General features: G+C 39.7%; 1 protein-coding gene across 9 annotated transcripts in view; it reads right to left on the bottom strand.

Annotated features, from left to right (window-relative positions):
- Ntng1 (netrin G1) overlaps positions 1 to 27,668 on the bottom strand; it is a 346,569-nt gene that overhangs the window by 84,949 nt on the left and 233,952 nt on the right. For all 9 annotated transcript variants that reach the window (XM_060392866.1, XM_060392869.1, XM_060392871.1 and 6 more), the window contains exon 4: positions 7,842 to 8,014. In XM_060392866.1, the coding sequence (XP_060248849.1) occupies positions 7,842 to 8,014 (173 nt within the window). The remainder of the gene's footprint in view (positions 1 to 7,841; positions 8,015 to 27,668) is intronic.

Below are 27,668 nucleotides of genomic sequence, written 5' to 3'. Positions count from 1 at the left end.
TGACCCTAAAAATTCCACCAGAGAACTCCTACAGCTGATAAACAGATTCAGCAATGTGGCTGGATAGAAAATTAACTCAAAAAAAAAATCAGTAGCCCTCCTATACACAAGCGACAAACAGACTGAGAAAGATATTAGAGAAACTACACCCTTTACAATAGCCACAAAAAGTATAAAGTATCTTGCTGTAAAGTTAACTAAGCAAGTGAAAGACCTGTATGACAAGAACTTCAAGTCTCTGAAGAGAGAAACTGAAGAAGATATCAGAAGATGGAAAGATCTCCCATGCTCATGGACAGTAGGATTAACATAATAAAAATGGCCATCTTACCAAAGGCAATCTACAGAGTCAATATAATCCCCATCAAAATAACAACACAATTCTTTACAGACCTGGAAAGAACAACAACAACAACAAAAATAACAAAATAAACAAACAAAAACAACAGAATAGCTAAAACAATCCTGTATAATAAAAGAACTTCTGGAAGTATCTCCATCCCTGATCTCAAGCTGTACTACAGAGCAATAGTAATAAAGACTACATGGTACTGGCATAGAAATAGACTGGTTGATCAAAGGAATTGAATTGAAGACCCAGAAATAAATCCCATACCTATGAACACACCTGATTTTTTGACAAAAGAGCCAAGACCATACAATGGAAAAAAAAAAAAAAAGACAGCAGCTTCAACAAATAGTCTAACTGGATGTCTACATGTAGAAAAATGCAAATAGATCCATATTTATCTCCTTGCACAAAACTCAAATACAAGTGGATCAAAGACCTCAATAAAATACCAGATACACTAAATCTATTAGAAGAAAAAGTGGGGAAGAGCCTCAAACTCATTTGCATAGGAGACAAGTTCTTCACCAGAACACCAACAGCTCAGGCTCTAAGATCAGCAATTAATAAATGGAACCTCTTGAAACTGAAAAGCTTCTGTGAAACAAAGGACACTGTTAATAGAACAAAAAGAATCTAGAGATTGGGAAAAGATCTTCACCAATCCTACATTCAACAGAGGGCTAATATCCAAAATAAATATTGAACTCAAGAAATCAAACACCAATAAACAAAATAAATCAATTAAAAAATAGGGAACAGAACTAAAAAGAGGAATCTTGAATAACCAAGAAGCACTTAAAAAAACGCTCACCCCCTGAGAGGGGAGCAGCCTTACCAGGCCATGGAGGAAGACAATGCAGCCAGTCCTGATGAGACCTGATAGACTAGGATCAGAAGGAAGGAGAGGAGGACCTCCCCCATCAGTGGACTTGGGAAGGGCACGCGTGGAGAAGGGGGAAGAAGGATGTGATGGGGGGATGTTACAAGGGGGGTACAAAGTGAATAAAGTGTAATTAATAAAAATTAAAATAAAAAGTATTAAAAAAATGCTCAGCTTCTTTAGTCATCAGGGAAATACAAATCAAAAGGACTCTGAGATTCCATCTCATACCAGTCCGAATGGCTGAGACAGCACATGCTGGCAAGGGTGTGGAGAAAGGTGAACACTCCTCCATTGCTGGTGGGAATGTAAACTTATTCAACCACTTTGGAAATCAATCTGGCCCTTTCTTAGAAAACTGGGAATAATTTTACCTCAAGACCCAGCTATACGTCTCCTGGGTACATACCCAAAAGATGCTCTGCCATACAACAAGGACATTTGCTCAATTATGTTCATCACAGCTATGTTCATAATAGTCAGAATCTTGAAACAACCCAAATGTCCCTCAACTGAAGAACAGGTTAAAAACAACAACAAACTGTGGCACATTTACACAATGGAATACTACTCAGCGATTGAAAACTAGGAAATCATGAAACTTTCAGGCAAATGGATGGAACTAGAAAAGATCATCCTGTGTGAGGTAATCTAGACCCAGAAAGACACACATGGTATGTACTCACTTATAAGTGATTTAGCCATATGGTACAGGAAACGCAGACTACGAGTCACAGACCCAAAGAAGATAAGTGACAAGGAGGACCCAAGGGAAGATGAATAAATCTCTCTCAGAAGTGGTGATAGAATAGACAGAAGTAATGCTCAAAGAGAGGGCATCAAGTAGGAGACGGGGTACAGAGAGTTAAGAGGGTAGAGATCAGACCTGGGGAGAGTGAGGGTGAGAGGACAGAAGTCCTATAGAGAAAAGAGAAACTGAGGGTGTCGGTATCTCTGTGACAAGTTGGAGACCTAAGTCAAGGGAGGCTCCTGGCAGAACATGAGGGGTACTCAAGCAGAGAATCTAGTAGCAGACACCATAGAAACTGAAGAGGATACCCACTAACTAGACTAGTCTCCTATCAGAGGGAGGGGAACAAACACCACCTACCCACCCACAAAACTTCTACCCAAAATTTACCCTGCCCACAAGATGTGCAGGGATAAAAATAGAGCAGATAGAACAGAGATTAATGGAATGCCCAAGCAATGCCTGGCCCAACCGAAGACCCACCTTATCAGAGAGTGCCAACCCCTGACACTATGAATGACACTCTGCTAAAATTGAAGAGAGTAGCCTGTGAGAGTTGCCTTCTGAGAGGTACTACAGCAGCTGCTCAAAACAGATGCTGAGACTCACAGCCTTACATTGGTCGATGAGAGTAGGGAGTCTTGTGGAATAGTGGGAAGAAAGAGACAAGGACCTGGAAGTGAGTGGAGCTCCACAAGAAAAGCAACAGAGGCAACTAACCAGGGCCCAGAGGAGTCTGCTGAGACTGAAGCATCAAACAAGGGCCATGAACTAGGCCTAGACCCCCTATAAATATGTAGTAGATGGGTAGCTTAGGCTTCAAGTGGGTACTCTGGTAAGAGAAATAGGGACTGCACTGGACCCTTGTCAGTGCAGGAGTCCCCCTCACTTGCTAGCTTTTAAATCACTTTCCCCTTGCAGGACTGCCTTGCCAGGCCACAGGAGAAGAGGACAGTTTCAGTCTTGATGCAACTTGATGAGCTGGGGTGGATGGGGAAGGGAGGTCATCTTTTCTGAGGAAAAGGGGAGGGGAAGGGAAAAGGAGGGAACATGGGTTGGTAGGGGAGGAGAAAAGGGCCTGCAAGGATGTTAAGTGACTAAAATAAAAAAAGAAATGAGGGGGAAAAAAGTTTCCATGCTTGAAAATTAGAAACTATAGCATTGATCTTATAGCATCTGTGTGAGTCTAGAAGAGACTAATGCATTTAGGAAACTGACTGGATAATGATGCACCAGTGTGTACATCTGGGACTATAGAAACTGGTCAATGCAAATTTAATATCAGGGAAAAGAACAGAATAGTCATCAAATTATTTCCCATTGCTCAGAGGAGTAGGAGATATTGTACAACAATTCAAGTTGGATATCTGAAGAGACAAATAATGTCAATGTCAGAGCAACTTAATTTTCCTTATTTGAAGAACATTAGATCTTTTACAGAAAAGAAAAAAAATATAAAATACATCTTCCCTGACTATGTTTTTGTCTGTTTCCCTGGCGTTTTTGAGGCCAAGATGCAAGAAACTGTTTAGCACACCATGACCCACAAGAATGTTTTGTAGAAAACTATTAAGTGTTCAATGAAATACATAAGTTTGGGAAATAGTTAATTTATGGCAGAACTTTGTAGATATTTCTAATAATGTGATGCAAATATATAAAAATTAGTATAGAATTTTCTAAATCTTATTTTGCCATAGAATTAAAAAGGGGGTGTGTTTTATTGTGTATGCAAGTAGTTAGGTGTTTACATGCTAAAATCTGTCATATGCCTGCCATGTCGCATGTATGAAGGTCATAAAACAGCCTTGGGAGTCAGAAGTAGCCTTTCACTTGTTTGAGGGAGGACTTCTTGTTGTTTCTCGCTGCATACCCTTGTCTAGCTGGCTCATGAGCTTCTGCAGCTGTAGTTCCCAACCTCCCGGATGCTGTGACCCTTTAGTATAGTTCCTCATTGTGTGAGGCCCAATCATCAAATTATCTTGATTGCTACTTCATAACTGCAATTTTGCTACCGTTATAAATCATAATTCAAATATCTGTGTTTTCTGATGGTCTTAGGACACCCCTATGAAAGGGTTGTTAGGGCCCAGAAGCACTGTTCTACATTTTCCTATCTCCACTGCTCATCTCAAGGTGGGGTGCTGGGACTTCAGATGTTAACTGCCCTATCTGGCTTTAAGTGACTTCTGTGTATCTAAATTCAGGTCTATACACCTGTATATAAATTGCTTTACCCACTGAGTCGTCTCCCAAGCCTGTCATAAAATTTTACTAAGGGTAGAAGAATACCATTTGAGAGACAGTTTTTTGGAGATATGGCTTTTATGGGGAGATTATTAAATTGCATGTGGGAAAACATCATGCTTTTCCACAAGGGTAAGAGTTTGAGGATTGCCACTTGATACCTTTATTTATGATCTAGACAATAGGAATTAAGAGAATCATGATTAGGCATTATCTTGTTTCTACTTAGAAAGAGCTTGTTTCTACTTAGAAAATAAAAATAAAATTTAAAGGACATTTGAGAATGCATTTCATTTTAAAAGAAATAAAAATCATTAGGGAGACATTTCTACAATACATAATCTTTTAGGAGAAAGATCTTGATGAACATGCACATGTGTTTAAAGGCACTGAGTCTTAAATATAGACACAATAAAAAAACATTATCAAAGTAATTTTTACTTGGCACTGGCCAAGTTTATCATAGTAAAAAGCACAGAGTAGAGTGATATAGCCAGCAGACTGAATGATTTTATTTGTGAGTATTGGTACTCTATATACTTCTTTCTTTGTGCTATATATGTCATGAGAAAGGGCTTTTGGTTGCTCTAAAGCGCAATAACTTCAAAGCTCAAGGATGCTTAGCAAGGTCCCAGTTTGAGTTGTTCCTAAATGGTAGTGTGAGTGTCCTTGAAGTGGATCTTATGGCGAAGATGTGTTGCCTTTGTAGCTCAAACCTGTGAATGTATAAAGAATCTGATGCTATCCTGCCTACCTGTGTAGAGTAGAGATCATTTCTGACTAGTGGCATTTCTAGGCTGTCAAGATACATATTGAAGGTTGCAGTCCCTTCCTTTTTATCCCGATGAATTGTCTGGTTTTGGTTTTAGTGGAGATATGACATCCTAAGAGTGTCTTTTAGACAGGTAACTGGCAATGCAATGCCTAAAGTCTTGTGAGGATGTGTGTGTACGTGTAGGAACATTTGCTAACATATGCACACACTTGAGAACAAGCAATATGGAAGGTGAACCATGAAAGTGCAGGAGATTCTGGAAAACAAAATGAAATCCCATGGACCTTTCTAGAATAATATGTTATAAAAAATAAACTAGAGATCCTTAAGAAGAAAGATGCCTTTTGTATAAGCATTGTAGAAGAGAAGAACTTGATACTTGGGTTGAAGAATGATAGTAATGAACAAGAGGACTTCTAAGACACGCAACCAAGTATGAGACATGGAAACATTTTCACATGAAGATGAGCTATTTGTTGGGAAATTATTAACCTGGAATAAATAAAACCAGGATAAATAGAGTTCTTATACTACCTAGAGATAAAGGGTCTAGATTAGGAGACAGTCAACATTGTATTTATGAAAAAAAAAATACTATAACAAATGTTCAACGAAGGGCGAAGCTGTCTTATATAAAAGAAACTTAAAAATAATTTTTTGTATACTTCATGACAGGTGTTTTGCAAAGCCTACTGTATGAATTAGCTTCTTAATCTTCTCACCATCCCTGTGAGGGTGTTTGCACTTAGCATGGGAAGCAGGATGTCAGCAAGGATAGATTATTAGCAAATAGAGGAATTCAGATTTGATCTTGTAACACACTGACAAATTGTGAAAGTGTTTATTGCCATTTTGGGGTGTTTTAATCACAATACGAACTGTTAGAAAATGTGTTGATTTCAAGACTTTTTATATAATTTCTAAAGTCTTTCACCAAGTTTTTGCTACACTGATGACTGGAATATTGACTTGTCTCCTTAGCCAATTGTTAGCCATTGGGTCTATATGTCATTTTCCAGCTTGAACACAGTTGTGAAAGAATTACAGTAGTCTGTAGAAAAGGCCAGTAAAATCAGGAGCGGGGACAGGTAAACAACCAGGGTTATAGAGAAAATGAAAGGAGGTTATGGTCACTTGGCCAGGGCTAACTTGGTGGTAGTTAATATGCAAAGGGTTATGGAATAAAAACAAAACAAAACAAAAAACCCATACTATGTAGACTTTAACAAGATACTCATTTCATGGAGGGAACTTCTTAAAAAACCAATTGTTTGAGGCACAGTGAGTAGAACAGGGCAGTGTTAGGGTGAAGCCAATGTTTTTAATAGTAGCCTATCCGTTGCCCTTCTAGTGACCTTGGCAAGGCTTGGCCCTAAACATGAACCAGCATGCTACCAAGTATGTATTTAGCCCTCTTTCATATTCTCCCATTAAAGGATCATTGAAACCTAGGGTGAAATCTGAGCCATTTTCACTTAGGGAAAGCTTTGAACTAAGTTTGACAACTGTGATGATGGGAGTTCTCAGGTAGCCAGACATACGAGACTGCAACAGATAACCTCAAGAGATCCCTTCCAAAGTCACAAGTCCACGGCTTTCAATAACCACAGAAGGCTCATAGTCCCCATTAATAAAATCACCTGAAAAAAAATCAATGTTTTTTGCTTAACAGAGCTTTAATATACTAATTTTAGTAGCAAGATGTCAGTTTCTCCTTCAACGCAGAGAGAAACTGAATATTCTTGCAAAGGGATTTCTTTTCTTAACCTCTGGGAGGACTCTTTTCTGCTTCATAGAAATGTATCCTAATTTCATGCCCCCACACTTCATAGCTTGTTACCTGGTCCATTACTCCAACATGTAACTCAATAAAGCTCAGGGTCTTGTGATATTGGTTCTCAGCTCTGGCTTCTCCCAGTTGCTGCTTTGAAGAACCAGATAACATTTTTTAGCTTTGCATGGATCCCATGGCTTGCTGTTCAACTTCTCATTGTCCTGTGGCTCTTCTGACTTCTTGCTGCATGGTTTTATGGTAATCTTGCCCTTTCTCGGCTTTTTAAAGAGGGAATACCTTAGGCGTTTCCAGGTGGCTAATCTTTCCATCTGCAGAATTCTGCAGATTACCCAGGAAACAGTTCTTTTACTCCTTAAACAGGTAAAATTTGGACTTTACATATGCAGGGATGTCACTGGGCTGTTCACATAAGTCTTAACCGGACCTCTCACATGGCCCCTCTGAACACAGGTACTGTCTATGCTCTTTCAGACAAAAGCCTCTTTTCTTCATGTTGCACCATGAGGCTTCCAGTCATGCCTTTTACTCAAAGGCATCCCTTGCTCAGAGAGTCCTGAGCAGGCATGGTCAATGGCTGGCACTTGGAAAATCCAGTTGTCTCTCTAGGCAACATTACAGCTGACCTAGAAATGGAGGGGCTAACCTATTCTGGACAATGCATTTTTTTCTTTTGTTTTTTGTTTTGGCTTACTCACTGAGAGAAATGGAAGTGTCAATACCAAAAGGTTTTCATAGCCTGTGCTATTTTAATAGCACATTAATTTGGAAGAGGGAAAAATTCACCTCAATTCACCTACTTATAATCAAACTGCTTCTGTGATTTTTTAAGAATTATTTTGCAACACATATAATGAGAAGGTTAGAGGCCTGAATCTAACAGGTGATTACAGTGCTAACACACGCTTCCAAGCGGTAAAATCAGGAATAAATCTTATGCTGCATTTTGAAAAAGAAAGAGGCAAATTCACAATTGCAAGTAGAACCAAGGAAGAATCAACGCAGCATGCACAGAACGTGTTGCAATGAAGCGAAGTTACTCACAGGTGTTTGCAGTGCCTTTGGGGATGGGGAGGTATGAGCCCGGACTCCAAGGCCGGCCCTGATAATTCTTCTTGCACTTCCCACAGTCTGGACCTGTAGTGTTGTGCTCACATTCACATGTCAGTTTGCTGTTGTCATACACACACACAGTGGCATGCAGGTTGCACTTGCACCTAGGTGGAGGAGAGACAAAGGGTTCTCTGTCAGTCAAGTTGGTCTTAGCAGTCTATGGTAGGGGTCAGATGGGGATCATCATGTGTAGCCCTCAAAACCATGCAGCACTTTTGTGCTATGCAAAAACAAGTGCTGAAAAGAAAAATGGAGTCCTGCAGGCTTAGCCATAAGGATCTCTTCAACAAAAGCCTTTTGGAGAAGGGGCTGTTGAGATGTAGCCATCTTCACTGCACATTCTGAGGAAGCACAATACTAGTCCATTCTATATGGGCCTGAAGCTCTCCTTGGACAGCTGTGCTCCTAAAGACTTTCCTCCAAAGCCATACAAAATATTGTCTCTGGCAGATGAATTAACTGTGATATCGAAAGCCTGACAACTTCACGAGTTTCTTTGGCTTTAAGCAAAGATGCTCTCTTTTTCATATCACTAAGGCAATTTTCATTTGTTGAAAAAACATGACAATCATTAAAACACCTTGCCACCCAGTATTTTTCTAAGGACCCCACAGTTTATAATCAGGTTTTCTCATTCTGGGACTAAAAAAAAAAAAAAAAAAATCACAGGAACTTTTTCCTCAAGTCCTCCCCCATAACTCTAGGGGAGGTAAGACAAAAATCTCCACACTTCCCATTGACAACATAAATGGCCAATCACAAGGTCCCTAAGAAACAGGCCAACTGACTCTCGTAAGAGGTGCTTTGAATCCTAAAAAACACAAAACAAACCAGTGATTTGTGGCCACTAACTGACGTACTAGAGCTATGATATATTAGAAGCAACAACAGAATGCACGGTTTCCCTTACCCATTCCTGGGTTCAAAGTTTTTGACTGAAACTGTGAAGGCTAACTTGCTATTTGTCAAGGCAGCAGGTAATAAACTGTCTCACATCCTTTTCAGGCCATATCCTATGCCCACACAGAGCAGAATGACCATGAATAAAGATATGTGCCCACACAGACAGAGCCGGGGATAAAATACCAACATACGTCAGACTCTGAAACTGAAATGTCACCTGCGTGTAGGTGTGTTAAAGTGAAAATCTTCTGTGAACTAGGTAAGAATACCCAGACCCTAAGTTTCATAAAGACAAATACCGAGGTGTTTTGTGTATTCTTTTTTTTGAGGAAGACGTCATAAACCAGAAAAAAATAACAGAATATTTTTTCCTAGGTGGGAAACAGAATTGCTTAACAACTGGTGCAATTTATACAATACCTGCCTGGAACTGGCTATTTTCTTTTGATGCAAATGGGCTCATATTCATGACAGGGATGTAAAAGAATGACTATGACTGTGACCTAGAGGTCCTTGGCTCTCTTCTAAGAAGGTATAGCAATGACCATTCAGTCAAATCCCTCTGGGAAGACCAGGCCCCGGTTTCTTAATGGTTCTCTCATCATGAGTAATATTTTCAGCTATTCTTCCTCCCCTGTGTACTTATTATTTATGATAAGATTGAATGGTCACATTAACATAACAGAAATCAAACTTAAATATATAAATAGCAATTTGGAGATTGACGTTTTCATCATCTGCCTGCACGGAAGGAGAAAAGTAACTCATTTAACCAGACAACGTTCAGTTGTGAACCAGGCCGGAGCACAATGTCTGATGTTCAGGAAGTTACGTGTGCTAGTGTATTTTATTAAAAGAGCTGCTTCTTTCCTGACATCAGCACCTTTATTTATGGATGTGTTTATACATATGGAGGATGTTTGAAGCCCAAGTGAGAGGAGCACCAGCTCGTTCTGATTTAACATCCTACTGGTGTTAAAAATTTCAAATGAGGAAATGAACAATGTGACCCCAAAGAATATGCTTGTTTCCTGTTTGAAGACTGAGAATGCAAACAGTCAGTGTGAACTGGATTATATATCTCGCAATTTTTAATATGTGCATTCTCATAGCTGTTCTTTGAGGTCTGGGCAATTTCCATTGTAAAGACATTATATTAGCTGAGAAAGATAGTATTTGAATAACAAAAGGAGGCAAAAGGAGAATAGATGAATTGTTGCTACTATTTTTTCTCAGATTTCTGGCAGCAAAAGATTCATTCGTACTTGTGTAAAAGCTTTTATTGAAGATTCAGCTGGCACATAAGCCTAATCTAAAACTTATGTACATCTACAGCATTACTTTTCTGATTAACTATATTACTTCCACGTGTTGACTTGTTTTATTGTTACTTAAAGTTCTTTGTATTTTTAAAAATTATTAACTTTTCTAACAGGTTTAGTGTGTCTGGTTTTATGTTGAGGTCTTTGATCCACTTGGACTTTAGTTTTGGGTAGGGTGATAATTATGGGTCTATTTGCATTTTTCTGCATGTAGACATCCAGTTAGACCAGCACCATTTGTTGAAAATGCTATCTTTTGTCCATTGTATGGTTTTGGCTTCTTTGTCAAAAATCAAATATTCGCAGGTTGAGGGTTATTTCTGGGTCTTCTATTCGAGTCCATTGATCCACCATTCAGTTTCTATGCCAGTACCATGCAGTTTTTATTACTATTGCTCTGTAGTACAGCTTGAAGTCAGGAATGGGGATACTTCCAGAAGATCTTAATTCTGGGGTTTTTGTTTTTGTTTTTAATTTTCCATATGAAAGTGAGACTTATTCTTTCAATATCTGTAAGAATTGTGTTGATATTATGATGGGAATTGCATTGAATCTGTAGATTGCTTTTGGCAGGATGGTCATTTTCATTATGTTAATCCTACTGACCCATGAGCATGGGGGATCTTTCCATTTTCTGATATCTTCAAAGAGCCTTGAACTCAATGACACAGGAGATGACTTCCTGAACAGAACACCAACAGCACGGGCTCTAAGAGCAACAATCAATAAATGGGTCTTCATGAAACTGAAAAGTTTCTGTAAAGCAAAGGACTGTCATCAGAACAAAACGACAGCCTACAGATTGGGAAAAGATCTTTACCAACCCTATATTATCTGACAAAGGATTAATATCCAGAAGATATAAAGAACTCAAGAAGTTAAATAGCAATAAATCAAGTAATCCAATTAAAAAATGGGACCTTTCAAGCAAGTGAAAAACAGGTCTTTCACTTGCTTGGTTAGTCACCCCAAGGTATTTTATGTTATTAGTGGCTATTGTGAAGGGTGTTGTTTTCCTGATTTCTTTCTCAACTCTTTTGTCTTTGATATACAGAAGGGTTTCTGATTTTTTTTTTTTAGTTGATTTTGTATCCAGCCACTTTGCTGAAGGTATTTATCAGCTGGAGGAGTTCCCTGGTAGAGTTTTTGGGGTTGCTCATGTATACTATCATATCATCTGCAAATAGTGACACTTTGACCTCTTCCTTTTCAATTTGTATCCCCTTGATCTCCTTTAGTTTTCTTGTTGCTTTGGCTAGAACTTCAAGTACTATGTTGAAGAGATATGGAGAGAGTAGGCAGCCTTGTCTAGTCCCTGATTTCAGTTGAATTGATTTAAGTTCCTCTCCATTGAGTTTGATGTTGGCTATAGGCTTGCTGTACACTGTCTTTACTATGTTTAGGCCAGTGTCTTGTATCCCTGATCTCTCCAAGACTTTAAACATGAATGGGTGTTGGACTTTGTCAAATGCTTTTTCAGCATCTAAGGAGATGATCATGTGGTTTTTCTCCTTCAGTTTGTTTATGTGGTGGATTATATTGATGGATTTCCTTATGTTGAACTACCCTTGCATGCCTGGGATGAAGCCTACTTGGTCATGGTGGATGATATCTTTGATGTGTTCTTGAATTCTGTTTGCAAGGATTTTATTGAGTATTTTTGCATCAGTGAACTTGGGGAGGGGCATGAGAGTAGATGAGGGAGGGCAGGATTAGGAGGGGAAAAGGGAGGCGGCTACAGCTGGGATACAAAGTGAATAAACTATAATTTATAAAAAAATAAATTAATTAAAAAATTAGCTCAATATATGATCCCTTATATTATAAGGAAAGAGTCGTGTCTGCCTTGTGCCTGGCCTCCAGCTACTTCCTTGTCTTGTTAAGGGATTTTGTTGTGCGATAAAAACAACATGGCCAAAAACAACATCGGAGGAAAGGGTTTATTTCATCTTACAGCTTATAGTACCTCATCCAGGGAACTTAAAGCAGAAAGTTATGCAGGGAAAAACCCTGCAGGCAAGAACTGAAGCAGAAGCCACGGCAGATCACTACTTACTAGTTTTGTTCACTCAGCTTCTTCAGTTTGCTCTTTTATATGTTTTCAAACCACCTGCTCAGGATTGGCACCACCTACCATGAGCTAGGCCCTCCCACATCAATTGTTACTCAAGAAAACACTTCACACATTTGCCTACAAGCCAATTTTATGGGGGCATTTTCTCAACTGGGATTCCATCTTTCCAGACAACACTAGCTATGTCAAGTTCACAAAACCAAACCAAAACAAAAAACTTAAGCAGGACACTCCTTCCCTCTTCTTCTTAATGTTCATATACCTGTATCTTCATTAACTCACCTCTTGCTCACTCCTCCCAAGGAGCAAGCTTCTCTTATTAGAACCATCCTTGTCTTATTTAATGAAAATCCAATGGATAGTCTTGCTTGCCTTGACTCTGTCAGATATGGTGACTGTGGCACAGTCGTTTCACTAGCCAGCTATCCCTACTGTATGCCTAAACTCAATTTCAGAACCCTGTTCACTGTCTACCCTCTATACAGCTGTCCAGGGTTCCAGCTTAAGAGCAGCAGCTTTGGATACCCTTGCTCAGCTATTTCCTTCATTTCTTCCACGGTCCCAAATTTTCTTGATGTATAGACTTTTATCTTTCTCATTAACCATCCAATGAAAAAATATCTTGAAAATATAAATAAAAAAAAACTTTAGGGGACTCAGACTGTCTTTGTCTAATAGGGGTCCAATGGAAGCCTCTTCTCCTATTGTCAGCAGTTAAGAATAAGTGATGAATATTTTGAGCTCTGCATTTGTATCCTCATCACAGGTCTCTCTTTCTGGCTTCTGGTTTATTTACCAAAATGCCTTTTGCATATAAGTTTGAAAGGTCCCAAACCAAATTTCCTGGCTTTCCTTCCCTACATACACTCCTTTTTGAGTTTTCTGTCTCAAGAAGTATTATCTTGGTCAACTGGACATGTGACATCTCAGTTTATCAAGAATGGTTCTTCCCTATGACTTTCACGTTCCACCTAACTGCTCACCACTCCATATCCCATCAAGTCCTCAGCTGTCTGCTCCTTTAGAATCTCTTCATTCATAGTCTCAGCAGAAGGTTATGCCCTTGGTAGTGGTTGTTGCTGTATGTGTCCTTTACAACACCTTCTAAATAGAAGTGAATGCTGCAGTTATACTTCTCTTTGCCCAACCCCAAATACCAAGTTTCAATCAATCTCTTCCTCAAATATCTTTGGCTCATTCCCGGCTTAGAACTATTGCAAGATTTTGTGTTATTACCAGAATAGGGGATAAGCTCTGTGGTATGTCTTCAAATCCTGCTGCAATTTATCTCTTTTTTCTTTCCCAGTTTCATCGCTAAATCTCCTAACTCTATCCTTGGTTCATCCCATATCTCTTTCATCTGGATAATTCTTCCCTTTATATGTGAACTTTGAAAGCTTAGAGTCTTGTTTCTAGTTAATATTAAAAAAAAAAAATACTATGTACCAATCAACTAGCTAAATGCCTTTCCCACCCTGAAGAATGCTGATCTTCTGTGCATCTACATCAAGCCCATGATGTCTCTGCAATAAATACAGGTTGCATTTTGGTTGCTTTTCTGCTGTTTCCCTCACCGAGAGGCAGCAGTTGCGTCAACCTATTTATTTAAAACAAAAAACAAAAAACAACTCAGCATATACAGCAAGTTGTTTGACACATTATAGGACATCAAATGGCATTAGATGATTAAACAAATGACTAGAAAATGAGGAAAATCCACGAAGGTAGAAACCTCATGTGCATGTCATACAGTATTTAGCATAGCAATGGTTCATTAGCAGAGTTAGTAGGCACTGAATCAAACACTCTATGATGTATGCTAAAAACTTCCACATGCCTTGTTATTACTTTTCAAAAACCTCATTTCTTATTTGGCAAAGAGAATTCTATCAAATTGGTAAGATCTTAAGATCCAATTTAATTTTACTTTAAATTCTTGAGGATTTGTCAGATGACTAAAATTGAACCTGAGAGCTATTTTATAATGATCTTGAAAGATCTAGGAAGAGGAAACAGTTCAAGGGAGAGGAAAAACAGTATGGTATAAAGTAATCATTGTGGATCCTGTGCCTTTTATCTTTAAGTCTTCATGCTGGGAAGGCAACCCTGGTTTAGCTAGAGCTTGGTCAAGTCTTGTTTTGGCGCTGAATAAATCTGATGACCCCGGATAGATTTCCAGCTGTCCCTTTTAGTAGTCCTTGTGACAGTGAAGTGCTAGAGCTGAGTGTTGACAGTGCATGCAGTGACACCAAGGCTCTAGCCTTTATTTGGAAGCAGCTCACTTTCCCTTTCCACAGCTCACTTTATTCTCATCACTCCCATTCCAATCAGAAGCTAAACTCCTTTATTTAGAGCCCTTGCCAACCAGAGTGACTTTTTCTCTGAAGGTAAAATAAAAAATAAAAATAGATTTTAGTGTTGGGAGATTGCTCTCAATTCTTGATGTCATGACCTCTGGCCTTGTGATGGGTGGAGGACAGATTTCTGATCCATTCCACTTGTCTCTGACAGATTCATTATTCATTTCCATGGTCATCCAGCTCCCACGTCTACTGTCACAGGCAGGAGAGGAACTGTGCAGGCAGAAATCTAAGTCTTTGCTAAGAGTCAAATAACCTGTGCTCTGAAGAGCTGAGCCTATTCCCTGATGCTGTTTACATACAGAGAACTCACATAATGGTGCTGCAGATAGAACTAATTGACTTGCATCTACCTTGAAGATCTATTTGTGTGCAAGTGACAAATACCAGACACTGTCAAATAAGAGCTGCTCTTTCAGACTTTTAGACAAAAATAAGCTCTATTCTGTGCTCCAAACTTAATGAACACCAGCGTGTTCTTGCTTTCAACCAGGTCTGTACTTCCTGTATTTTAGTGACCAGCTGTCATGAGTCAATTTAATCTTGCTTATAAAATCGCTCCAACGTTTAGTTCTGTGCCACCTGCCAGTAGGTATGAAAAACCCATGCAGTCTGCCCGTTTTTTCTTTATAACTTAATACATCTATTCTGGCCCAGAATTTCCTGCCAGCCAGAGGTCCCTATAGTCTATTAGAAATGTTTCCAATATGAACACTGTGACAAGGGGAAACTTTCTATCTAAAAATTAAAACAGAGAGAAGGGCCAGGTCCTGTCTTGCAGATTCTGGGTTGATCTCCATTTTCTCCTGGAAGGATTTATTATGAAGCAAATTAAGTTTACGCTTCACAGATATTTCCGACATGGTAAGACCCTAGCAATGTGGGGTTCTTCACATTGTCATACACTTTTGTATAATTTCCACATGTAAGACTTGATTTATATGTAACTGAGCTTTCGTTTTGTGAACTCAGTCTCCCCTCTCCAAGAGCTATACAAAGATATGTTTCAGCCATTACCAGACTTGACCTGTATCTGCCCTGCATTATAATTCCTACTTTGGATTACCCTTTATTATAGAAGTGGTTTTAGAAAATGTGTCAGCATTGATAATGGATCGTTGTAAATATCTTTTAAAACAGATGCACAATTATATACAATGACTCTATCATGCCTTCTGCCCCTGCAGTACCATATCTCTTTTCCCCATTGAATTCCTGGCTCTCACCTCAATAGGCTGTTTCAAATGGGATTTGTAACAAAGGAACTTCAGATTCCATGTTCTGGTGTTAGTATTTGAAAATGTAAATCCAAACGCTGACTTTGGCACCTACTTGCCATGAAGCCATAGGTGAATTGTTGGTAAATCTTGATTGCTACCTTTATGGGATTGCTACGTTTACGAGCATGTTTGGCGAGGGGGTTTCTAGACCAGCAGATCCACCCTAAATGTGGGTGGCAGTGTTCCATGGGCTGAGGTTCTTGTCTGACTGCAAAGGAAGAAAATAGCTGAGTGCCCGCGTTCCCTGCTTTCTGCTTTCTGACTGTGGCTGGGATGTGACTAGCTGCCCCCCCCTCCAGTCACCATGCCTTTCCCACTGTGATGGAATGTACTTTCTAATTGTGACCCCAAATAAGCCTTCTTTCCAAGTTGCTTTCATTTGGTACTTTTGTCACAGAAAACAGAAAAATAACTAATACAGATGACTGACTTGGAAAATAAACAATGATATGGTGTTAGCGTGACTTGAGTATTCCCAAGCACGTGACTCTGCACGAAAGTTTTTTTTTTGTGGATGTCGCAACAGTTTTCTACAACCCTTATAATCCCACGAGTTTGGTATTGATGCAATTGATGCAATTGAATAGTACGGGGTTATAAAAGCCTCAGACCAAGATGGAACAGTAATTCTGAGCTTGGACAGCCTGCCTCCAGAGCCTTGCTCTTAATTCTGAGAGGGCTTCCCTCTTCAGAGCACGCACCAGCTCCAGTTATTTCACCAGTAAATTACAGACAGCAAGTGGATGTGTTTCGAAGCACTCTTGTAGAGACTAAACAAAAACAATGCATGCCAGCTGTTCCTATCTAGCACAAAAGCCCTGATAAGTATCTTTTAAATATTAAGATTTCTATAATTATTGCATCCACTACAAATTAGGCTATCAATTCAGTCTGCAGGTATTATGACACCATGTAGGAAGCAACCTGGAAAACCCTTCAGGTATTCAAAAAGAAGAGCATATAATATATTGAGTAGGGAAGAGTATACATACATAGAACACAGACCATGAAATGGTATTCATCTATTTAACCATGATGGAATTGTGGCTTAGGCTCATGGTCCCATATCGTGTCTATGTTACAGATGATGAATTCACTTTTAGCCACCAGAGAAACAACCTCTACTGTTCCAGGAATGTGAAAGAATAAAAGCTGCTGTGGTATCTTCCACAGGTCCTTGTGCTAAAGGCTCCTCATACTTGTGCTACTGGAAAGTAGAAGGATCAGGGGATGTGGGCAGGGTACAATGAGGAACTCTTTCTTTCAGATAGGCTCAACCACAGTTATGGAAAAATAGGTCAAGCCTGGAGCACTGGCCTGTCAACTGAAGGGAGCAAGAACGAAACATCTGCTTTGTTGTGTGAATGTTTGTCATAAACCCATGTCAACCTATCTCTGCATGTGTAAGTGGTATTTAATAAACATACAATATTGTAACTACTACCATCATCATCATCATCATCACCATCACCATCATGAGAATCAGATCACTTGTCTGGATAGATCATGATCCCTAGAAACCCCAATCGTTCTGGGATCTTCCTACCCATTTCTTCATTTAATAACAGGCCTAAGGGTGGCCTATCACTGAATGTACTTTTCCCAAATTATACAATATCTAAAGTGCAAGTAGAAAGTTGCTAATAATAAACTTTTTTAAATCAGTTGCACAATGAGTGGAACAGCAAAAGACACTGGAACAATGGGTTTGTGTTTGGATATCTGCACAGTAGAAGACAACAGGAGAGAAGGAATTGCCTCTGCAAGTCACAAGGGTGATTTTCTATCTTGTTCTAAAAGGTTCTTCTGCCACAGGGGTTGTGAGTACTAACAAGGTCCCTGGCTAATGGTGACTCTCTTCTTCTGAGCTCTGTTCTTTAGAGAATAATTTTAACCAAATGATTCCTACAGACTTGCTTTAGAAGTACATGTAATGGCAGCTATAGTTTTCTTTGACGATGCAAAATAAAGATGAAGATCCAGATCAGTTCTTCATAGACATTGTAATCTTTTGACCTTTTAAAAACATATAAGGTTATTATCCAAAATATATAAAGAACTCAAGAAATTAGACATCAACAAACCATTTAAAAATGGGGTACAGAGCTAAGCAGAGAATTCTCAACAGAATATCGAATGGCAGAGAAACACTTAAAGAAATGCTCAACATCCTTAGTCATCAGGGAAATGCAAATCAAAACAACTCAGAGATTCCATCTTCCACTGATCAGAATGGCTTATATCAAAAATTCAAGTGACAACACATGCTGGTAATGATGTGGAGAAAAGGGAACCCTCCTCCATTGCTGGTGGGAGTGCAAACTTGCACAACTACTATGGAAATCAATCTAGCACCTTCTCAAAAAATTGGGAATAACACTACCTCAAGATCCAGCTATACTACTCCTGGGTATATACCCAAAAGATGCCCCACCTTTCAATAAAGATATTTGCTCAACTATGTTCATAGCAGCTTTATTTGTAATAGCCAGAATCTGGAAACAACCTAGATGTCCCTCAATGGAGGAATGGATACAGAAACTGTGACACACTTACACAATGGAATACTCAGTTATTGAAAACAAGGAAATCATGAAATATGGAGGCAAATGGATGGAACTAGAAAAGATCATCGTGAGTGAGGTAACTCAGAAATAGAAAGAGAGTCATGGTATATACTCCCTAATAAGCAGATATTAGCCATTTAGTATAGGATAAACATACTAAAATCTACAGACCTAAAGAAGCTAAACACTGAGGAGGACCCTAGTGAGGATGCTTAAATCTCATTCAGAATGAAAAACAGGAAAGACACCAGAAGCTGTGGAAGAGAGGAAACAGGATGGGAGCCTACTATAGAGGGTCCTCTGAAACCATCCACCCAGCAGGGAATTGTAGCAGATGCTGAGCTTCAAGGCCAAACATTGGGCAGAGTGCAGGGAGTCTTATGGAAGAGGAGGGTAGAGAGAGATGGACATGGTGGGGACAGGAATTCCACAAGGAGACCAACAAAGCTAAAAATTCTGAGCCCCAGGGGTCCTGCAAAGATTGATGCACCAAACAAAGACCATGCTTGGAGAAGGCCTAGACCCCCTGCTTAGATATGGCCAATTGGCAACTCAGTCTCCATGTGGACTCCATGTGAGGGGAGCAGGGGCTGCCTCTATCATGAACTCAGTTGCCTGCTCTTTGATCACTTGCCCCTGGCGATGTGGTCTTGCCAGGCCACAGAGGAAGAGGATCCAGGCAGTCCTGATGAGACTTGACAAGCTATGGGCAGATGGCAAAGGAGGAAATCTCCCCCTTTCAGTGGACTAGGGAAGGGAATAGTGGGGAAGAAGGAGGGAAGGTGGGACTGGGAGAAGTTGAAGGAGGAGTCTTCAATGGGGATATATAATGAGTAAATTGTGGAAAAAATAAAATAATAATTATGAAAAATGTATCACCCGAAAGAACAACATGTGATTCATGAAAAGATAAATAAGAATACAGAATGCTTGCCTGCACACAGATATGTGTTTAAGCCCAGAGACTGGAAATAAATAAATAAATCTCTGAAGATACAGTCTTAGAATTAATAGGCATGTTTCCAAAGCCATTAGGTCCAAGACCAATACATGAAATACACTATTATGTCTATTGTGCCAAGACTAAAGAGCTCCAAATATATATATGTATATGTATATATATATATATATGGTTATATATATGTATATATATGGTTATAGCCATATATATAGTTATTTTCTTGCCTCTAGAGCGACAGAACAAGGACCAATCTTTTCTGCATTTACTAAGTAAAATGAGTTAGCTACCTTGCATTCTAAAAGCCTTTTACAACTTTAGTTTAAGTCTTACTTGAGACCCTAAACTTGCTTACAGTGAATTATCTGATTACATGATTCACTAAGCTACTGGTTATTTTAAGTGATATTAAAAATAGCCCCCTTTCTTTTTATATTTCTATGCTAGCTAGCAAGGGTAAAGTGCCATGACTGTAAAATTAAAAATAGGCGCTTATATATTTCAGATAATGCACTGTCTGAGACCGGTGCAGATAAATGATGGTGTAGTGTGACCTGTTACCAAACTCACGATCATCTAGCTAAAGGTTATTCCAAAGGAAAAAGACAACAAAAGACGGGTCCTGCAGGCCAGTTCGACACCCTTCTCTGTTCTGAAGACTGGCAAGTAAAGAGCTTGTTAACCTAAAACTAAGCTACCCCCAAGCCAAGCTGTAATTAATAGATGACCCCTGGTGCTGCTTGCTTTATTCACAGAGATGGTGAGTCTAACAGTGAGTCTCCAGGCCCAGAGATACAGATTCCAGAATTCAAGCAGCTAGGCTTCACAAGAGGTGAGGCCGTGTGGTTCTAGGTGCTAGGACTCTGGAGAAAGAGGAGTATGAGCTCACGTTCTTGTTCTACTGTGAACCGGCTGGCTACCCATTGAGACTACTTATAGCCTGCGACACAGGTTTGTTATGAGGACATGTTCAACAGTCTTAGTAGTTAGATGGACTTTTGATGCATTCAGGGGTGTTTCTACACTTGCATTTCCATCCCGCAGCTCATATTAATCAAGTCCTACATCGATTTCTGTTTTTCACATAATCACACGGGGAACGCTTTCTTTCAGCTTGTTCTCCCACAAAAAGGCTTACCTATGTGGTTATAGGAGAGTTAGATTACATGGAGCAGGGCTAGATAAATAGCTCTATGAAAAGAAGTCTGAAAAGCCAGACCTGTGTGCAAGAATAGCACCCACTTCTTCAGCCTCATTCTGTACTTTAGTTTTCGCTGGAAATTTTGAGAGGAAATTGAATTAGATTCCCATGGGTGGTATGGAAAATTGGGGGAAATAGGTTTCTTCTAATTCTTCCTTCCTGAGAAATAAGATAATAGCCAGTTTAAAAAAAAAGTGTGCACCTGGCAGAGAGACTGTTTTTTATTCCCTGTATTTGGTGGCCTAGTTTTATTAACTTCTAGAACAGATGAAGTTCTAAAGGCAAAAACAAGTAACCAAACAAAGGATAAAAGCAAAAAAAAAAAAAAAAAAAAAAACAAACACAAAGAGAGGTACCAATAAGAACCTAATCCTACTTTGTGACTGATGACACAACTACAGCTCCAGGACCCTCATCCCACTTCATGACCAATGACTCAGACTGTGCCAGGTTTAGAAACAAAGACTGTACAGCAAAGAAACAAAACCCCTTGTGACAGAATTAAGAATAACAGCGAGCTATTAACTAGTCCAAGAGAAACAGCATCACCAAGGAAATCCAACTAGCTCATGGCCACGGGGTTTCTCAATCCCACTGTAATCAGTCAGCCCATAACTCCCACTCACAACTAAACATTCAGAAGAGGGGGCGACAGTAGACATGTGAAGATGTTTTAGTGCAAAGGAAAATTTTAACCAATTTAACACGGGTCAAAGTCAGACTTTAGATTCAAGTGAAATATGGCTAAAATCATGAAGAGGGATGAGGGTCTTGTTGCTGTCATTGGGGAATCAGTCACAAAGTAGGATCAGGTTCTTACTGATGCATTTTTTCCATCTCTTTTTTCATAAATTTTCTTTTCAATTTTTTCTTTGTTCAAAAATTGAACCTGGGTTCAGTTGGTAAGGCTGGCCAAGTCTGTTTGGGTAAGTCTACTTGAGTGCTACCACAGGCTCATATAAGACTTCTTTTTAGGACATGGGTATCAGAAAGGGGTTTATTCTTCTTGAAGAGACCATCAACAGCATACCTTCAAAAGGAATAGAGGGACAATGTCCCTTCCTTCCTTCCTTCCTTCCTTCCTTCCTTCCTTCCTTCCTTCCTTCTTTTTTTCTTTGTTATAGAAGAGAGGTAAAAAGTCTGTTCCTATGTATACTCATCCTTGATGAGCTATCATAGGCCCAATACAATAGAGACAACCGAGCTAGGACTGCAATGTGAACAGCTATTTAAGAAAATAAAGACTGGAGGTGGTGGCTCATTCCTTTAATCCCAAATTTCAGGAGGCAGAGCAAGCAGAACTCTGAGTTTATGGCCAGCCTGGTCTTCAGAGCAAGTTCCAGGTTATCCAGGGCTACAAGGACAAACCCTGCAAAAATAAAACCAGATTTATCCTAATATAGGATAAACATACTAAAATCTGTACACCTTAAGAAGCTAAGCAAGAAGGAGGACCCTGGGTAATATGAACAATCCTCACTCAGAAAGACAAACAAGAAGGAAAGCAGAATAAGGAGAAATCAGGAAACGGGACAGGAGCCTACCACAGAGGGCCTCTGAAAGATTCTACCCAGCAGGTATCAAAGCAGATTGCTGAGACTCATAACCAAACTTTGGGCATAGTGCAGGGAATCTTATGAAAGAAGGGGGAGATAGAAAGACCTGGAGGGGACAGGAGCTCCACAAGGAACCAAAAAATCTGGGCCCAGGGGGTCTTTTCTGAGAGTAATATTCCAACCAGGGATCATGCATGGAGATAACCTAGAACCCTGCACAGATGTAGCCCATGGCAGCACAGTGTCCAAGTGGGTACCATAGTAATGGGAACAGGAACTGTCTCAGACATGAACTCAGTGGCTGGCTCTTTGATCACCTTCCCCTGAGGGGAGTGCAGCCTTCTCAGGACACAGAGGAAGACAATGCAGCCAGTCCTGATGAGACCTGATAGAAGGGGAGGAGGACCTCCCCTGTCAGTGGACTTGTAGAGGGGCTTAGGAGGAGATGAGTGAGGGACGGTGGGGTTGGGAGGGAATGAGGGAAGGGGCTATAGCTGGGATACAAAATTAATAAACTGTAATTAATGTAAAAAATCAAAAAGAAAAAGAAAAAAGAAAAGCAAGCAAGCAAACAAAAATCAGCCCACTGCCAGTGAGAGTAAGTTTAAATATCTATAATGAATTCAAATACTTCATTATTATAATTAGATAATTTGAGGTTTATTTTAAGGTATAGCTTTCTTGTAGGACTTTTAATAAATAATTGTGGTTCTTATCCTATATTTCTTTATTGGTACTCTATTTACATAGCACTTGCATGTCAAATGGGCCAGGACCAATCTACTGACTATGATGTTTAAAATTTATGCTGGAAGTACCATGTACTGACTTTTCTTGTGACAATTAATTTGAAATAAAAAATAATTGTCTGAAATTAACCAATAAAAATAATAAAGAAAAATAAAACCAAACCAAACCAACCAACCAACCAACTAATCAACCAAACAAATAAACAGTTAAAAAAAAATACTTTATATTTTTAAGTTAACTTTACCAGGCACTTTGTTGTAATAATGAAAAGCTGATTAAAATAGTAGGCTATGCAAACCTTCTGGGAATGATTTCTCTGAGGTGTGAATAGTTTATTCCAAGTTGGACAAATATCTCACACTGATTGTTTCACTTCATCATATAGCAATATCTTAGCCATAATGTACATATAAACTATATGTAGGTCCTCAGCTCCTCCTTTGTAACAAAACTCTTGGCCCAACCCTTCTTATTATCATGGTAAATTTAGGTAGAAAATTCTACCTATCTCCAGAGGTCAGCAGAAAAGCGAGGTTTACCCAATGAACCTGTTTTACTTCCCTGTGCAAAATATTTGTTCATGCATGAGTACATGCTCCAGTTTCTGTTGACACTGACCTTGGGGGTCCTTGCTGATGTCTTTGGACACTGTCCTTTTTCTTACACTGTTACTACATTTGTAGAAGGTAAACTTGGAAGTTCTAGAGGGCATTAAGAAATTCTAATAGAATGGAAAGCTAGAGGAGAAAGCAAACCAAGAGGCAGGCCCACTTACAGCTCAGTCTCCTGAGCTCCAGTCTACCTGAACATAGCTCTGTCCTGGATTCCTGCTTGTGTGAATCAGAATGCTTCCTACTTATTTTGTTTAAACAACTACTAATTGTCTTTTTAAGAACCAAATGATTCTGACAAGTACAAGTAAGAATAACTTATGTCATTTCTCTGTGTTCCTCCCAGCTCTAGGCAGAGTCAGCAAGGCTGGTTACACTATTTTGAAGCTCTGATTCTGGAGAGGACCATGATAGGAATCTGAAGAAAAGTGTGATGGACAACTAAATTGTTCTGTGAAGGATCTAGGGAATGGGGAAATGTGATCAGTAGGAGGCGGCCATTAGATGAGTCAGACCATTCCAAAGCTCTCCTTATCCTGTTCTGATGTTAGATTACACTTGGATTTCTTTTCTTTTGTCTTCTCCTCCTTTTCCTTTACCTTCTCTATTCATTTGCTTTGTGAAATGATATGATCCTTTAAGGGTATGGTTAGAAATGCTGTGTTTTGGAGTTGAGGGAGCCCTGCACTGGAGTTTACCCTTGATCGCTTTTAAAACGTTTATCCTTAGGTCAGTGGCTATTGCTTCTCTATAGCTAGACCCTCACCTGCACAACAGAGACAAACATGACTGTTCACATGGCTTAGGTGTCACATGCCACCACAAACAGCTTATAAGCAGGTGCTCAATAAATTGTAGTATCCACCATGTATCACCAGGAGTTATCCTAAACATTTGTCAGACATTTATCATATATGATACTGTGGTTGTATGATGCTCACAGAAAGGAGGGACTTATTGCTTCAATCGACTTGTACCCCAGTTTCTCACTTTTATTTTACATATAACTGAAGAATGAAAGAGCAGAATAAAAACAAAACAAAACAAAACAAAACAAAACCTGGTGCACATCAAACACCATATCTTAGAGAAAGGGGCTATGAACTCTGCTGTTCAGGCCTTAACTTGCATCTCCTGAACGGGGGTTTCAATGATGTCTGGTGGGAAGTACTCTTAAACGTTTATTGGAAGAAGTATCTAAATCCATTCCTTTAGTGTGGAAATATGAAAATACAAGATGAGAGGAGTAATTACAAGGAACCATCCAACTCTGTTATTTTAGTGTATTGTACGAGTCAGTTTGTAAGAACAATTTCCTGATGATCCTCCATTTCATAACTACAGCAGCTTTATCAAAAACAGTCAGGCAGGAATCATTGCTCCATTCTATAGGTAAGTAAACAGAAAAAAACAACAATAGAATAGCCCCAAGCCCAAAACCTCAGGCCAAAAGAGTCTGCATGTTATGGGATACAAAGCCAGCCTTCATTGCCCATGGGGCATGCTGCTCACCAGGAGTCTCCCCTCCCCGTCTCTCCCATTAACTACAATAAAGCAAGACAACTTTTTTCTTTCTTCCAAGAACATAAAAAAGAGTGTATTTTGGTTCTGCTTTTAGTTGCTGAACATTTCTATTCTGGATTTGAAGTGTCATCGAAACCACTTAATGGAAGAGGAGAGAGATAATGGATTATTTTTTCTTGGAAAAATAAAGTGTTCTGCAGAATCATGGTTTCTTTTCATTGTTGCTCTATCACTTGGATCCCTGTTTCCTTAGCTGCAAAACTGGTCAATCTCATAATCACAAAACACAGAACAATTATTCTCTTTGACTCATTTACAAACAGTATGTGCCATCTTTAGCATTTCCACCATTAACTTGATCTTCACTGTTCTTGTCATTATATTGGTTATGAGACGAACCATGTAATACAGTACTAGAAAACATCGAGACTTCCAAAATCTTGACATGCCGAATTTTGAATAACACCTTTGCTTTCAGAGGGACAGTTTCCTAATACAAGAACTCTATACCTCCATCAACTCTAACACTTTTGTTGCCTGCACACTATATCTAACACCATGTCAAACTCTGTATCTTCATCACCTCTAATACTTTTGTTGTTCAAATACTGTAGGTCAGACACACTATTAAAATTTCAGGTGCTTGAACCAAATCTGAAGGATGCTATTGATCTCAGATTTCCAGATGTGAAAATAACTCATCGGAAACCAAGGCAGGAGGTTCTGGAAGTCCAAAAGAACCACAGTCTTTAGGAGTCTACTGACATCACCATACAAAGGAGGTGACCTGAGTTTTTCATAATAAAAGGCACATGATGGCCCCAGGGATAGTCACAATGCAGTCCTCGGCCATGAGGCTTGCCTTCACTTGAGGGCCCTCCAGAAGAGCAGCATACAACAAAAGCAAATGGAAATTACTTCTCCTGCAGGACTGGAAATATCAAATGCAGAGCGCACTGTAGCCTTTTAATCCACGGGGTAGCAAAGTAAAGGTCAATTACCTCACTTAGAGAAATGAAAGGCATATAGTAAAAGTCAAATAGATACGGCTGTTAGATAATGTATTTCAAGCATGAAAATGAGGATTTTTTTCTATCGCGGGTTATATTTAATGCCCTGGTAAACACAAGCGCTTTATGACAATGAGGGAAACGCAAGGCTGACAGGGAATCTTCCCCACAGAGTGGCCTCTGCTCGATGTGTGGGTTGGTGTGGTCATCATTGATTGGTGTCAGGACCCTGCCGGGAAGCAGGCAGACTAGCCGCAGAGCCATCAGACAGAGCCCGAGGAACAGGTGCTGCTGTGGGCTTCAAGCCATCAAGATACCCTCCGCAGTATCAGCCCAGTCTCTCTGTCTCTGGGTTGTCTGACCTGTGATCCTTGTCACTGGACTTTACTTCTCTTCTGACACTCTTTCTGTGTCTCTGACACCGGCCAAGCGGTAGCTCTGCACCCCGGCATGGCTGAATAAAGTTTAAAGAGCTTATGCACCCCGCCTCCAGTTGTGACTTTAGTCCAAGGTTGTTCCTCTATCCTTTCTACTCCAGAGTTAAATTTTCCCGTCAAACAGTATTAAAGTGTGTTCTGTCTGGTTTCTGCATCAGTGGATAATCATATTTGGGTCATTAGGCCTTTTATTCTGATAGCCCCTGTAGGAAGCACTCTTTCCCTTCAAGCACTCACTTGTCTAAATCTCTGGCCATGTCTCCTCCCTAGTTCTGCCCTCTGGTTTTCACCTCATCAGGAACATTCCCCAACGTCACAGGCAGTGTGATGGGCTTGGGTTGAGGCGTGTTTCTGCTGTTAATTAGTGTTAGTTTACCTGGAGAAGCATCTTGTGTTTCTCGGCTGCTCTATGAAAAGCACATTAGGCATTGTCTTCCATTTTCTTTGGCTGTTCCCACCCTTGTTTCCCACATCATAAGACTGCAAGATCATTCACTTTCTGTTTGTATTTTCAAACTAGGCATAGACATTCAATGAGGATATTCACTTAGTTAATAAGATATTTTAGTATTATTTAATGCTGTGAAATTCACTTTGTGGCTCTGTCGGACATATCACCGGTGGATCTGATGTGTGGGATAGAATTGATGATGTTTGTTTTAGAGATGATACTTTGGTGAGCTTCCCATCTGTGTGACAACACAAACAATGATTCCTTCTTCTCAGGAAGGCCCCACCTATGGAATAACCCAAAGGCAGATGAAATCTTTCTGTTTGCGCTGGCAAGTTTTCTGGTTAGTCTGTTGGCTGGGAGGGGAGGTGGGAGTGTTACAGATTTCTGAGGAGTCTGAGTATTCCCAGCTGCCTATGGGAAATAAACACGCATTTTCCCTGAAGTACTTGCTCATAGGAAACCAGGAGAGCCTGTGACACAGCAAGAGTGTGACCACCTTACCTCTTTCTTCTTGGGGAAAATGTTTAGAAGAGGTGTTGGGCTAAATTGGAGCTGTAAAGATGCTGTGATGGAGGAAAGGAAAGAGTTGAGGAGACCTTCTATTGGAAGAGAAGTTCTATTCACAAAAGAATGTCTTGTCATACTCTGGATAAGAGGGCGAATAGCCCTTGCAGAAACACAATTTTCTCAGTCATCTTGATGCTGGCCACTAGGTGGGCTTTGGCAGTATCACAGAGATTTTATATTTTAT

This window comes from Meriones unguiculatus, chromosome 10, assembly GCF_030254825.1.
Source record: "Meriones unguiculatus strain TT.TT164.6M chromosome 10, Bangor_MerUng_6.1, whole genome shotgun sequence".
Classification (NCBI taxonomy): domain Eukaryota; kingdom Metazoa; phylum Chordata; class Mammalia; order Rodentia; family Muridae; genus Meriones; species Meriones unguiculatus.
The sequence above is the reverse complement of the archived record's forward strand: the minus strand, read 5'-3'. Positions and strand labels throughout refer to the sequence as shown.